Consider the following 14202-nt stretch of genomic DNA (forward strand, 5'->3'; position numbering starts at 1 on the left):
CAAAGTAACATATGCACCCCTATGTTCATTGCAGCACTATTCACAGTAGGCAAGGCATGGAAACAATCCTAGTGTCCATCGACTGATGAGTGGATAATGAAGGTGGTATATATATATATATATATATATACACAATGGAATACTACTTAACCAGAAAAAAGAAAATATCATCCCATTTGCAACAACATGAATGAGCCTGCAGGGAATTATGCTAAGCAAAATAAGCCAGACTGAGAAAGACAAGCACCATGATTCCAGTCATATGTGGAATATAAACACACACATGGACAAAGGAAATGGGTCAGTGGTTACCAGGGGAAGAGGGGTGGGGAGTGGATACGGGGGGTGAGGGGGAGCACTTGTGTGGTGACAAACAAGAAATAATGTACAACTGAAATTTCACAATGATGTAAACTATTATGAACTCAATTTTTTTAAAAAAACGCAACCCGGTGTTTTGGAAAGAGAAGTTCAGGTGGCACACTGGCAGCCTCCCAACGTGGCAGAACCACCCCCCTCAGCATGAGACCCAGAAGGGGAGGGCTGAATGTCATGTGAGCTGACACCCAGAATTTCTGGTTTAGTGCAAGGTCCACATTACAAACCTCTGCTTGGCCATTTCTGGAGGAGACACAACTAAACATCCTCTTCAAGACTCTGCTGAACTAACTGCATCAGAGGGAAATTTCATCATTCAGAGGTCTCTCCTCTTCATTAGTTCCTGCAGACGCTACAAAGGTTGGTGTGGAGACAGCTTTCCAGGTGAGGACTCACGTCAAAAAAAAACACATGAAAAGGATAACCATTTCTTTATGACATCCTCTCCATTTAAATGATGCAAATCAAAATGCTTATATTGTGTCATGCTCAGAATATGTTGACAAATATACCTAAGGAAAGGAATAACTCCAATTTAAAAAACATATATCTGGCACCTACTCTGTGAAGGTCAGCTTGTTAGGTACTGTGAAAAATTCTTAAAGGTTTCTGATCTGAACCAACAAATGAATGAGGAGAGATTTAGACACTTCCTGGAAGCAGGTGGGTGAATAAAGCAATTAATATGTGGAGACACTGCAAAGATTACTATATTTAATCCTTCTGGTTGTATCATAAGTTAGGCAGACTTTTTTCCTGCAAGACAAATAAGAAGATTGTTGTACTTTAAGTCAGAGAGGAAATAAATAGATAAACAAGAACAAGAATGCAGACCAGATTTGTTGTTTATTTAAATCATATAATAAACAAATTCACTTTAAAGATTTCACCTCTACTGTCTCTACCACAATCTATTTATTTATTCGTTTGTTTTCTCTTCTAAATTTATGCTTATCTATGTGGTACACAAGCTGTTTGGTTTTTTTTTTTTTTTTTTGAGGAAGATTAGCCCTGAGCTAACATCTGCGCCAATCCTCCTCTTTTTGCTGAGGAAGACTGGCCCTGAGCTAACATCTGTGCCCATCTTCCTCTGCTTTATATGTGGGACGCCTGCCACAGCATGGATTGCCATGCAGTACCATGTAAGCACCCGGGATCTGAACCAGCAAACCCCGGGCCTACAAACTGTTTTATGTCCTATATTTTCTCCTTTTATTTTACCACTTTCCCACGTATCTATATGTGTAATTTTAATACCTGAGAGTTGCATCACCCAATAGATCATATTTTATATTATCTTTGCTTATTGCTGGACACGGGGAGTTTTTTTGTCCCTGCTTATATTTGTGTAGCTTTACAAAATTCTGTTTAGAGACTTTGTCTTCTTTTCAATTGTTTTCTTTGGCTTAATTTCTATTTCTGGGATGACTGGATGTCAGATTCTGAAGTTAACTCACAAGGACTTTGCCTGTGGCCCCATACAGCCAGCTCACTGTGAGTGTGTCAGATTTCCTGGAGAATCTCAATCTCAGTTGTGTTCAATCTACTTTATTTATTGGGCACTATGCTTCGTTGTTAGTCTGTGTGTACATCCTTGGAGGATGGTTCCAAAGTCTACACTTCTCAGTAATATTATGCCTCACAGATTTGACATCAAACGCTACATTACATCTTATACTCATGTAACTTCCTTGTGAGTTGTCTCTAGATCAAAGATAAGATTGACCTTCAGGAATGCTATATTTTTACAGTGCTAAGACCCTCAGATATAAGACAAGGGTGCCTTTAATCTGGTATGGACTTTTCTTCAAGATGTGACAATGCAAAGTAGCTGATGTGAATGTTAATAAGCTCGGAAGCTATGGTCAAAGTATACCAAAGCCTACATATTCTGGTCAAGAGGCTCCTCACTTCATAACAGAGATGCAAGAATAAATTAAGCACCTGTTGCTTTTGTCTAATGATTGACAAGGATCTTGAAAGGGAACAGGGGACACTGGCATGGAAAAATCAGGATCCAAAAATGCAGTGAAATCTTTGGAACCCAGTCGTGTTTTTCCATAGACACAAACTAATATTGGCTCCATTTCTGAAAGTCCAAATCTTTCATCACCATCCCAGAGAACCATTGGTCATGAGGAGTTAAGCTGAAATGAAGGTCCTGAGGTCCAGGAAGTCAAAGTACACAGAGGACAACTCAGTAGGAACAGATGCCTCAGAGCTAATTGCTTAAGTTTGTCAATAATTTTTAGTCAAAGACCCTGTGGAACACACCTGCAATCCAACAAAGTTAAGTTTATTGTCTGTTGCAACAAGAGAGAGAGCACACCGTGGGGAACGTGGTGCTTCTCAATAACAGTCTGTCAAGAGGGACTTGACTTGGGTGATTTGGAGAAGGGCTCAAGGAAGCATGTCTTTGCTCTGGCTTGGATACTATCAGAAAGCATTACAAGTCGACTTAATACTTGTATCCATGAAGCAAGAGGAGAGAAGCAGGGGTAAAGAAGGAGTAGCCGTTTGTTAAGTGGGGAGAGGACTATTTGTCCATTCTTTTTTTTTTTTTTTTTTGCTTGAGGAAGATTAGCCCTGAGCTAACATCTGTGCTAATCTTTCTCTATTTTGTATGTGGGTCACCACCACATCATGGCTGATGAGTGGCATAGGTCTGCACCTGGGATCCAAACCTGAGAACCCAGGCCACCAAGTGGAGCATGCTGAACTTATCCACTATGCCCCAGGGCCGGCCCCCTATTTGGCCATTTTTGCAGATAAGACTGCCTTTTTGTTTTTATCCATGCTCAAACATGTTAGTGAAATGGTCTCGTTTTTGACTCATTTCGGTATGGCCACAGAGTGACCTTGCCTGATGTTGCTGTTCTGTGAAAGTGTTATGTGTTAGGAACTGCCATTTTTCTTTCTCAAATTCATCAAACACACAAAGTGGAATAGGGGCCTATTTTAGATAAATGACTTGGGGAGCACAAAGTAGTAGAGGGGCAAATAAGTAAAGACAACAATGAATTTCATCTAACATCTACATTCAGATATTTACAATCATTTGAATCTCTCAAGAACTCATATGGACTGTTTAAAAATAAAATTCAGCACTGTTTGCTGAAAAGACTATCCCATCCCCATTTAACTGTCTTGACATTTTTGTAGAAAATAAGTTGACCACAAATGTCCAGCTATTTCTGGGCTCTCTATTCTATTTCATTGATTTATTGTCTATCCTTATGCCAAGACCAGTCTATCATGAGTACTATAGTTTTCTATAAGCCTTGAAATTATGTAAATTTTAGAATAAGCTTGTCACTTTCTACAAATAAAACTTGGGGTGTTTATGACTAATCTGAATATATATATATATATCAATTGGGGAGATAATGGTGACATATTAACAGTAATCAGTCTTCTTATCCCTTTTTCCCCTCTGTGTATCATTATGGATAGTTTCCATTTCTGTGTCTTTAACTTTATTGATCTTTTCTTCTGCAAGGTCTAAATTACTGTTAATCACATTCAACGTATTTTTCATTTTATATTTTTTTCATTTCTATAAACTCTGGGTCTTTTTTATATCTTCCATTTTTCTCCTCATCATAATCATGTATTCCTCCATCTTGTTAAACATGAGGAGCAATATTATTATAGTTATTTAAAGTCTGTCTGCTAGTTCCAACATCTCCGGATTACATTTTCCTGATTTTTACATGACTAGCATTTTTACTGGATGCTGTAAAACGTGAATTATACATTGTTAGTTGATAGATTTTGTTCTACTTATTCATAGTGTTGTATTTTGTCTTGGTGCACAGTTAAGTTATTGGAATCAGCTATAGGAATTTTTCCACCTACTCCTTTCCAGTGGTTCTTTACCTAGGATGAAGTTTAAGGTGGTTTCCTCTTACGCAGATCAACAGTGAGCCGAAGACTCTAGGAGATCGCTCTTCCCTGAAGATCTCCAGATTCCTCTTTAGTGCTTTCTCTCTCCCTGAAGCTCCACCCTGGCCTCTCAAATCTCTGTATGCTCAAATCAGTGAGACCCATGTGCTCTGATCAGTTTCCATCTCCCTGAGCTGCAGCCTGGAAACTGCCCTCAGATTGATGTAACCATAAGGCTCACCTTTTCTATTCTCCTTTTCTCGGAGATTTTAGTTCTGGGCTGCCTGATGTCCATCATGTGAAAACTGTTGTTCTAAAATCACAGTTACCCAGGTCTGCCTGGAGTGTGGCATCTCATGCATGGCTGATTTTAAAGAAACATGCTGTCAGAACGCTTCTTTGGTGTCTTCACTCAGAAGTAACTTTGTACTCCTCCAAAGATCACGGTTCCAAAATAGAACACTGACAGCCTCCTTTCTTCCTTTTTCATGTATTTGGGATTTTGTGGAATGTTTTGATAATCCCAATTGATGCAGTGTGTCAAATAGATAAAAATGCTATTTTTCTACTACCAATAATTTGTGCAATGTAAATCACAGATCCAAAATTGAGGCTTGGAGATGGAGTGAGACTCAAAAATAGGGTGAGGCTCAGTGACAGGGTGACAGTACCAGCTTGGAATATGACTTGAAAATTAGAAAAAAAAGGTTAACTATTTGTATTTTAGACCATGTCCAAGTGCCCACATTAAAAAGGCTACATCAAAGTATCATACAATATACAGCATTTTAACTCAAGTAGGGAGACAGAGGAGAGGGAAGAAGAGGAGGGGAAAGAAAAGGATGGTGAAGGAGAGGAGGAGGAGAGGATGTTCAGTGCTTACTATATGGCAGATACTCTTTTAAGCATGTACTTATTCATTTTAATGTATTAACTCATTTAATCCTCACAAAAATTCCGTAAGTTAGATAGTGCCATTATCCCATCCACCTTTGAGGAAATCAGGGCCCAGAGAGGCTAAGTAGCTTTCCCAAGTTTACACAGCTTATTATTGGTAAAGTCAAGAGAATCACTAATAACAACTAAATTTCAAAAGATGTTATCTTGTTTACCTAAAGTGAAACTAATGGCATGAATTCACCAAGGCGTCAGAAAGTGAACTGAAAAATTCAGAAAGCACCGCCTCTGCTTTCTGCCAGTCTTCTCCTTCCTTGGAATTGGTGGGGCCTTTAGTGAAGGTGACACTGCTGAAAAGGCGCTGAAGAAGGCCCTGGCATAGAACTTGCTATGAAACTCTCGTTTCTGAATCTCCTCCAGCTCTTCTCATTCCCGGCTGTTTCTTGTTTGTCTCTCTAGGCTAAGATATCTTCCATGATGTTCCCATTGCAAGGAGTCCAGATGTTGCAGATGCTGGAGAAATCCTTGAGGAAGAGTCTCCCTGTATCCTTAAAGGTGACAATGGAAAATTCTGCGGGGAGTAAGGAATCGAAACCTCTTGTGAGAGAAGAGGAAAAGACACTAACATTTATTGAGCACCTATTCTGTGCCAGGCAATATTGCATGTTTTCTCTCATTTAATTTGCATTACCACTTTACAAGATCTTTGCTATTATGTCCATGTCACTGATGGAGACTCAGTTAAGTGATTTGCCCAAAATCACACAAATAGTGAGCTGCAATGCTATGGTATGAACATAGGTATGCCTGAGACCTAACACTGCCTTTTACTCTGTGCTTATGCAAAAAACATTCCCTTGTTCATTTCCAAGAAACATTCCATTTCAGCACTGGAAACTTGCCCAGAGTTCTCCTACAAAGTTGGCTGAGACTGCACATTGTCTAATTCGCTCTCCCTGAAAGAACACTTACTGTGTGAGAGGTTAACCATCATGAGTCTTCTTTGAACTTAATGATGTCAATTTCTATATTGACTTAAATTTCCCAATTGCTCAGAAATTATTGCACATAAAGCTATTTTGTGGTTGACTCCCAGTGTGTCCCTTAACCTAGGAAAATTGATCAGAAATCTCAGGATTAAATAAAACACGCACGTAAATGCCTACATCCAGAACAGTGCAAGAACAACTCCAACGATAGGCTCAGGTCTTTGCTTGTGTTTTTCTTTATCAACCAAAGGGATAGGGTCCACTCCAGTGGAACCTAAGTACAACCGTGTGTGGGTGTGTGTGTATTTTTAAGGAGATCATTTTTCCCTGAAACATTTTTGTAGAAATAGAAACTGGATTTTCTATTTCTGTTTTATAAGCCACTCTTATAAGATGCATACATCGTAGATAAGATAAATGCATTTACCTCCCTCACTCCGTATAGATTTGTTACTCTCTCTTTTCAGTGTAAAGGAGAAAAATATTACCTTTATTTTACCTATAAATCATATGGCTTAATTTTCGTTTATTAGAAATAGACTAACGAAGCAACTGACCCTGTGCTTTAATTACTACCAAAAACTGACTTCAACCAATCTAAAACTAAAGTCATTCACTTTGGTAGATCCCACTAACATTAATCTGTATTACCTAATAATTAATTGGTTTCACTTGATAATCCTTGAAATCCAGGCAACTATCAGAGAGACAGTCAATTTTTCTTTGAGGTTACATCAGTTAGATACTCTATGAACACTTGCTTAAGGTATTTTTATGGTGAGTAGCTATTTAAACTTTTAACTGCAGGCTAAAAGTTTTTCTCCCATGCTCTGCAGTGTAGAATTTTGTGATTTAAATTTGTCTTTGTTCCTGATGTTAAGTGGACCCCACAAATTTTGAGAGAACTCTTGATGCTTCCCAAATGTCCTTTCTTGGAGCATCTCTGGTAAGATAATGTGGTCTTCTTGGCGCCTCAACTTTCATGAAGAAATAGCACTCCTCTTCTTTGGTTGCAAATTAAAGATATATATTTTCCCCTAGTTGAAATCTAGAATATTTACAAGCCAGGTACCTTTAACGGAGGTATGATTTAGAACTTAATACTTACTTGAATCTCAGTTGAGAAAAAGTCCATCCACTCTTCTAAGTGTTAGATATTAAGTACAGTTTATTGCATGTGTCAACTCCAGTTGAGTCAACTTAGAGTAGATGCCTGACTCACTATGTTCTGAGTTCAGAAGAAAAAAAGAGATTTAATTAATTAGGCCATGGGAACACGAAAGAGTTCCACATATTTTCAAATCTTGTAATGGATAACATCATAGTGTAAATCAATTTTACAGGCCCCAAATGCAAATGTGTAAAAAGAGAATGTCTATATTTTGCTAAGGTATGCTGAATTTCTATATCAAGCCTCCCCTCAAGGCTGAAAACAGAGTAAATTCAGATAAACTTGATCAACTTTCAGAGATTATTTTTCTTACTTTTCTCCCTGGTCTAACATCAATAGTTCATGTCGGATGGAGGGTGGCAGGAGGGAAGGATACTGGTATAGTCCTTGGTCATCATCAATCCATGCTGGAAACCACTGTAGCACATACCATCTTTTTGACCTTTGGTCACTGGCATGTTTCCATGCTGGTATCTGCAGAGGCTTCACATTTACAATTGTCATGAGGCCCATGCCGGTTTCCACTGCTGCATTCTCCAACTCCCAAATCACAAGGACAGAATGTCCACAGGTTTGCTCTCATTCATTCTCTCTTCTCTCTCAACAGCCTGTACAACATGGTGGGGGTGGGAATCCAAGACTAAACCCAGGCTGGGAGACCCCACAGCCCATTCTCTTGAGCACTATACTGTGGCCTCTGTTTATTGGTGGGAGTTCATTTACCTTTCCAGAGGGTAATGTGGACATATATGTTAAAGAGTTTTAAACATGTGCATAACCTTTGAACCAGCAAATACCTTTCTGGATATTCTAAGAAAATATCAGGTGCTCATGCAAAGATTTCTGTGCAAATATGTTCTATAAAGAATTATTTGTTGGGGCTGGCTCCGTGGCCGAGTGGTTAAGTTCGCGCACTCCACTGCAGTGGCCCAGGGTTCGGATCCTGGGCGCAGACATGGCACCAATCGTCAGGCTACGTTGAGGTGGCGTCCCACATCCCACAACTAGAAGGACCTGCCGCTAAGATATATAACTATGTACAGGGGGCATTTGGGGAGATAAAGCAGAAAAAAAAAGAAAGATTGGCAACAGTTGTTAGCCCAGGTGGCAATCTTTAAAAAAAACAAAAGGTATTATTTGTTGAGGTGAAAAGTTGGAAACAGCTGAAATGCTCATCAATAGACAAATAATAAATAAACTGCAGTCCATTCATATAATGGACTCCTATGCAGTCATTAACAAAAATTGAAAACTTTTGTGTTTATGAACGTGGAAATATGCCCACAATGTATTCAGTCGGGAAAACACCACGTATCAGGTCATTTTACTCTTGTAAAATTGTGTATCCCTATATATATGAATAAGAGAAAAGCCTGGGAAAAGATAATATTAAATCCTAAAATTGAAAGTGGTGTTCTTAAAATCATTAATTTTACACATCTAAATCTTTTACAATATGCATGTATGCTTCATATTGGATGGGGAGAAAAAACCCGTCTCATTTGAGGTTAAAAAATGTAGTACATGGAGATTGTGTGACCTAAATGTTATAGTTCGCCCTTTCCACCACAAAATTTCATGATTTCACAGAAATAATCCTTATCCTGGTCAAACAAGGCACTTTGCCATCCCTTCTTAATAAGCCGACTCTCTCATTTTCTTGGGATGTTGTAGGTTTATGGGGCTGTCTTCCACATGACTCACGGAAACCCATTCAAGCTAAAGGCCCTGGTGGACAAGTGGCCTGACTTTAATACAGTGGTTATCCGCCCTCAGGAACAGGTAAGGTGCCAGATGTGGAATGAATATGCTTATCTGTTTTTATTTGCTGTGTGCCTACCATGTGCCTGGCAATGTGGTAGACTCTGGGGATACAGAAGTGAATCATGGTGATTCATTCAAGTCCCTGTCCTCAAGAACCTCACAGTCTGGGGGAAAAATAGATAAGCAAATAAATTACAGCTCAGTGTGAAGTGTGCAAGAATGGAAGAGGTACAACATACATAAATAGCACAGGCAACATCTGATCAAACTATGGACGTTGGAGATGCAGAGTACAGGGTAAGGTTAGAGACACCTCTTGGTGGTTTCATCTGAACTGGATTTTGTACATAAATATATTTTTGTCAGGCTGACAAAGAAAACAGTAAGGGCAAAGATAGGAAGGTGTAAAACAGGGCTTAGGGTGATTACAAAAACCAATTTTTGATACTAGAATTTCTATATACATTTTGAGGAAACATTTAAAAGTTAGTGAAACTGAATAGTGAATAAATTTCAAAGGCAAAAATTCTTAAGTTTATTTTAAAACATCCAGTAAAATTATACATTTATAAAACTACAAATATTACACCTTTCATACAAATAGTTACTTAAAAACCACTAAATTAAACAATATATAAAATGAATAAATGTATATTAATAATAAAAACTGAACTGAAATAAAATCATTTGATCTTTTTATCTTAAATGTGATCTTAAGGAACAAAATGTGTTAGTGATAGCATTGCTGACTTGTGAGTGTATTTTTGGGAAACATCTTCCAACTACTTAAAAAAAAGGTTTCTAATACTGCACTAGTTGTGGTAATATTTTCCTGTGCCTGCTTCCTCCAGATAATCTCATCTGTTATTTAATAATTTGAGGGGAATTTTCTAAATAAGTGGTTTCTTTCTTTTTCTGTAACTATAATTTGTTTAATGATAGTAGTATTTTAAGAAAGCATTTCTAACTGATGTTCATCTTCTTTGGCTTCATTAAGATGTAGATTTTAATCCAGAGTTATCTGTAACCAAATTTAATGCTGTCATGTTGATAGTTTGTGTGTTCTGTAAGTGTTTGAACTGTAGTAAAATTATTCTTGCAACAGAAGCTTTTCCTTGTCAATTGCTTTTTTCTTCTTCCTATTGAGGGTGATGGAGGTATAGAAAGATACTTTATAAATAATTACGTTTTGCTTGATTTTAAATTTTAATACAATATATTGGTAGACAATAATATTGCTCTGCAATTTTCCATCATAAATTGAATACCAAAATCTCTCATCTTTATCTCATTAATATCTTAAATGTTTCAGAAATAATTGTAAGGCATCAATAAAAATACCAATATTTTAGTCCTTAAAAACATCACAATATAATGGAATTTAGAAAAAAGTATTACAATCATGAAATATGAGAAATTTGATTTATTCTCCTTTTCCCAATGATAATAGGAGATGACAGATGACCTTGATCACTACACCAATACTTACCAAATCTACTCTAAGGACCTCAAGAACTGTCAGGAATTCCTTAGCTCACCAGAAGTCATCAACTGGAAGCAGCATTTGCAGATCCAAAGTAAGTAAGAGGAATGGGATTTGTGCTGACTTACATCTCTGTCCTGAACAATTTCCCCTGACTCATATCTCATTCCTCCAAGCCCTAGACCCTCAATCTGCTGTCAGTTTTTTTATTTGGCTGCAAATATTCCTGTAAAGGGGGAAAAACACTTTCAAAGCTTCCAAAGAATGGATTTCATGTAGGAACCATAAAAGAATTCCATGATAGCCAAGGATTTATGGCATATTTTGCAGACATATCTAAGATCCCCTGGGGTGATTGGGGGCCAGAGCAGAAATTTCCCTAGGGCCTTCTGTTCCTGCAATAAGAATGACAACTCACCATAGAGCACCTCCCAGATCATGAAGGACAGCTTTCATGCTTGTGAGCATGTCCTCCAGAGTCCAACCCCCTAGGTTGGCATCTGCCTGTTACTTGCTATGTGATCCTAACCAAGTGATTTATCCTCCCTATGATCATGATTTTCATATATAAAAGTGGGAGTAATAATGGTCTCTAAAACATGGAAGTAGTAAAAAGACTAAATGAGGGGCCAGCCTGGTGGCGCAGGGGTTAAATTCGCACATTCCGCTTTAGAGGCCCGGGATTCGCCAGTTCCAATCCTGGGTGCAGACATGGCACCGCTTGGCAAGCCATGATGTGGTAGGCATCCCACATATAAAGTAGAGGGAGATGGGCATGGATGTTAGCTCAGGGCCAGTCTTCCTCAGCAAAAAGAGGAGGATTGGCAGCAGTTAGCGCAGGGCTAATCTTCCTAAAAACACCAAAAAGAAGACAATGAAATCTTGAATAAGAATTGCTTAGTACAATATCTAGATGTTTCAGTTAACTTTTGCTGCATAGCAAACCTCATAATTCTGTGAATCAACAATTTTGGCTGGGCTTTCCAAGGCAGTTCTTCTGCTGGTTTCATCTGGGTTTACTCATGCAACTGTAGTCAGTTGATGGGTGGACTAAGGGTTGGTTGGCTTCAGCATGGCCTTACTCACATCTGAATGACAGTTCTGGCTGTCAGTGCCAGTTATTTGCTGTGATGACAGCATGATAGGAGCACATGTCCTCACCAGGCTAGTCTAGGCCTATTGATATTGTGTTGGTCTGAAAGTAACCAGGAGCACAAAGAGAGGTCACAATCCAATGTGCAAGTACTTTTAAGCCTCCCCCTACATCAAATTTGCTCTTTCCCATTGACAAAAGCAAGTCATATGGTCAAGGGCAGATGCAGTGCAGGAGGGGACCACTTCAGGGAATGGATACAAGGACTTACGGGCAAATTATGGCCCATTACTGCAAAAATCTATAATAATTGGAGCACAGTAAGTGTTCAATAGATGTTGGCTACTACTTTTTTTTATAACTCATCTCCTTTGATCATCAAAAGCCCAGAAAACTTAGTTCTAATCCTGGTATTGCCACTAATGGCATGACTGTAGCTGAATGAATTTCTGGGCACATTTTCACTTATATAAAACAGGGAAAATTGCACAAATCCTGACTATGTAACCCCAGTTACACAGTGGCAGCACCAAGCCCAGAACCAAGGTTTTCTGACCGTACATACTCAGAAACTTCCTACTTCACTGGAGAGCTTCCTCTAGAATGTACTTAAATCATTGCATCTCTCCTTATAACCCTGTCTAGGTTCACAGTCCAGCCTTAATGAGGTAATACAAAATCTTGCAGCCATGAAATCTTTCAAAGTCAAGCAAACACAATGCCTTCTATATATGACACCTGAGATGGCAAAGAAACTGGCTCCTTCCCTGCTAGATGGAAAGAATTTATCACCTGATGATGGCAAACCCACTGACATGTGAGTTTGATAAAAGCCACTCTGCATTACCCATACCTCTCACTGCCGAGGTGGCCTCTCAGCTTCTCTCCCTGCTCTCATGCTGGCTCTCTATAATCAATATTCTTCAAAGCAGCCAGAATACTCTTTTTTAAAAGTGAAATTCAGACCATGTTCCTCCTCTGCTTAAAATACTCTACCACTTCCTACTCCCTCGCTCCAACAACACTGGCTTTCATTCTGTTCTTCTGTCACCACAAGGTCACCCATACTCCAGGACTTTGTGTCTGCTCTTTCCTCTGCTTACTCTGTCTCTCGAGATAATGGAGGTAAGAACAAATATAAACCTCCATACTCATGGACTTTCCTTTTCTCTTGGAACCTCCATAGCAACCAAGAGATGTTTAGACTCTCATCACTGGACGTTACCCACGCTGCCTTGGTGAATAAATTCTGGCATTTTGGTGGCAACGAGAGGAGCCAGAGATTCATCGAGCGCTGTGTCCGGAACTTCCCTAACAAATGCCTGCTGGGACCTGAGGGGACCCCTGTGTCCTGGTGCCTGATGGACCAGACAGCAGAGATACGGATGGCAGGCACCACGCCTGAGTACCGGGCCCAGGGCCTCGTCTCGTATGTCATCTATTACCATACGCAGGCTCTTGACAAACTCGACTTCCCCATCTATTCGCACACAGACAAGAGTAACATAATTATGCAGAAAATGAGTCTCAGTCTGTGTCATATCCCTATGCCCTGTGACTGGAACCAGTGGAACTGTATCCCTCTGTGAAGCAGCCCTAAACACAAGACAGTGTGGGATGGGCCTGGGCATGTGGCTGGAGGAGCAGATAAGTGGAGGGAGAAAAAGAATAAACTGTAATTATAATCATCAGTAAAGGTGTGCATGCTGTTTGGGCTCTGGGGAAGCAGTGTGAATGGTCAGCAGGCCCATCACTGTCCCTGCACTCAAATCCCTGATGGGTTTCCCTTAGATATTTCTGTACAAAGCACCTCCAGGTACCCCTCCAGTGTCCCACATGGTTTGATTCCCCACACTACCAGGATCTCTGTGACACTCCTTCATTAGCTACATATTGCCCCACATGGCTTCTCCTGGAACTCTTATCTGGTGGATATTTATTGAGAAGAGGTAGAAGTTGAGGGGGAGGGCATTACAGCATGGACACCTACTGTTCCACTTGACTTCAGCACGTTGCTTCAGGATGCTTGAATTCTACGCAGGTCAGATACTTGTCTCATAGGAGAATCTAGTTGGTGGTGCGGAGGGATGTTCTCCCTGGTTGGGATGGCTTAGCTCAGAGAGTTTCCTGCCCCATCACTTCAAGAGAAACATCCCTAAATACCAGTACTGGGCAGCAAAGTGAGCACTGAAATGAAGATGGTCACCTGGATTAAGAACTTATTCCCTTCCAGTCATCTAGGCCTAGAATTAGACTATGAAATTGGAGATGAAACCCTTCCACACACATACACCCAAAAATTACCAAGGTTTAATTTCTTGACCAGTAGAGAGTGTGGAGGCTCAGTTGAGAGCAAGTTTCTCAACCCTGGCACCATGGACATTTTAGACTGGACAATTCTTTGTTGTAAGACTGTCCCGTGCATTTGTAGAATGTTTAGCAGGAACGCTGGCCTCTACCCACTAGACACCAGTAGCACCCTTTATCCCAGAAATGACAACTAAAAATGCCTCCAGATATTGGTAAATATCCCCTGGAGACT

The 14202-nt window shown here is 39.6% G+C and overlaps 1 protein-coding gene across 1 annotated transcript; it reads left to right on the top strand.

The window, feature by feature from the left end:
• The first annotated feature begins 607 nt into the window (after positions 1 to 607).
• On the top strand, positions 608 to 13352 carry GLYAT (glycine-N-acyltransferase). Its single transcript, XM_046644818.1, has 6 exons — positions 608 to 762; positions 5620 to 5715; positions 8995 to 9102; positions 10535 to 10661; positions 12306 to 12477; positions 12847 to 13352. The coding sequence occupies exons 2-6, from the start codon at positions 5635 to 5637 to the stop codon at positions 13247 to 13249; spliced, it is 891 nt and encodes a 296-aa protein (XP_046500774.1). The 5' UTR covers positions 608 to 762; positions 5620 to 5634; the 3' UTR covers positions 13250 to 13352.
• Positions 13353 to 14202: the final 850 nt, after the last annotated feature.

The sequence above is a fragment of the Equus quagga genome, chromosome 17, assembly GCF_021613505.1.
Source record: "Equus quagga isolate Etosha38 chromosome 17, UCLA_HA_Equagga_1.0, whole genome shotgun sequence".
Lineage (NCBI taxonomy): Eukaryota > Metazoa > Chordata > Mammalia > Perissodactyla > Equidae > Equus > Equus quagga.

Coding starts and splice junctions, on each gene's coding strand:
- GLYAT (XM_046644818.1), top strand. CDS start 5,635: ATGATGTTCCCATTGCAAGGAGTCCAGATGTTGCAGATGCTGGAGAAA. Junction 10,662..12,305: donor GCAGCATTTGCAGATCCAAA/GTAAGTAAGAGG, acceptor AACCCTGTCTAG/GTTCACAGTCCAGCCTTAAT. Junction 12,478..12,846: donor GATGGCAAACCCACTGACAT/GTGAGTTTGATA, acceptor GAACCTCCATAG/CAACCAAGAGATGTTTAGAC.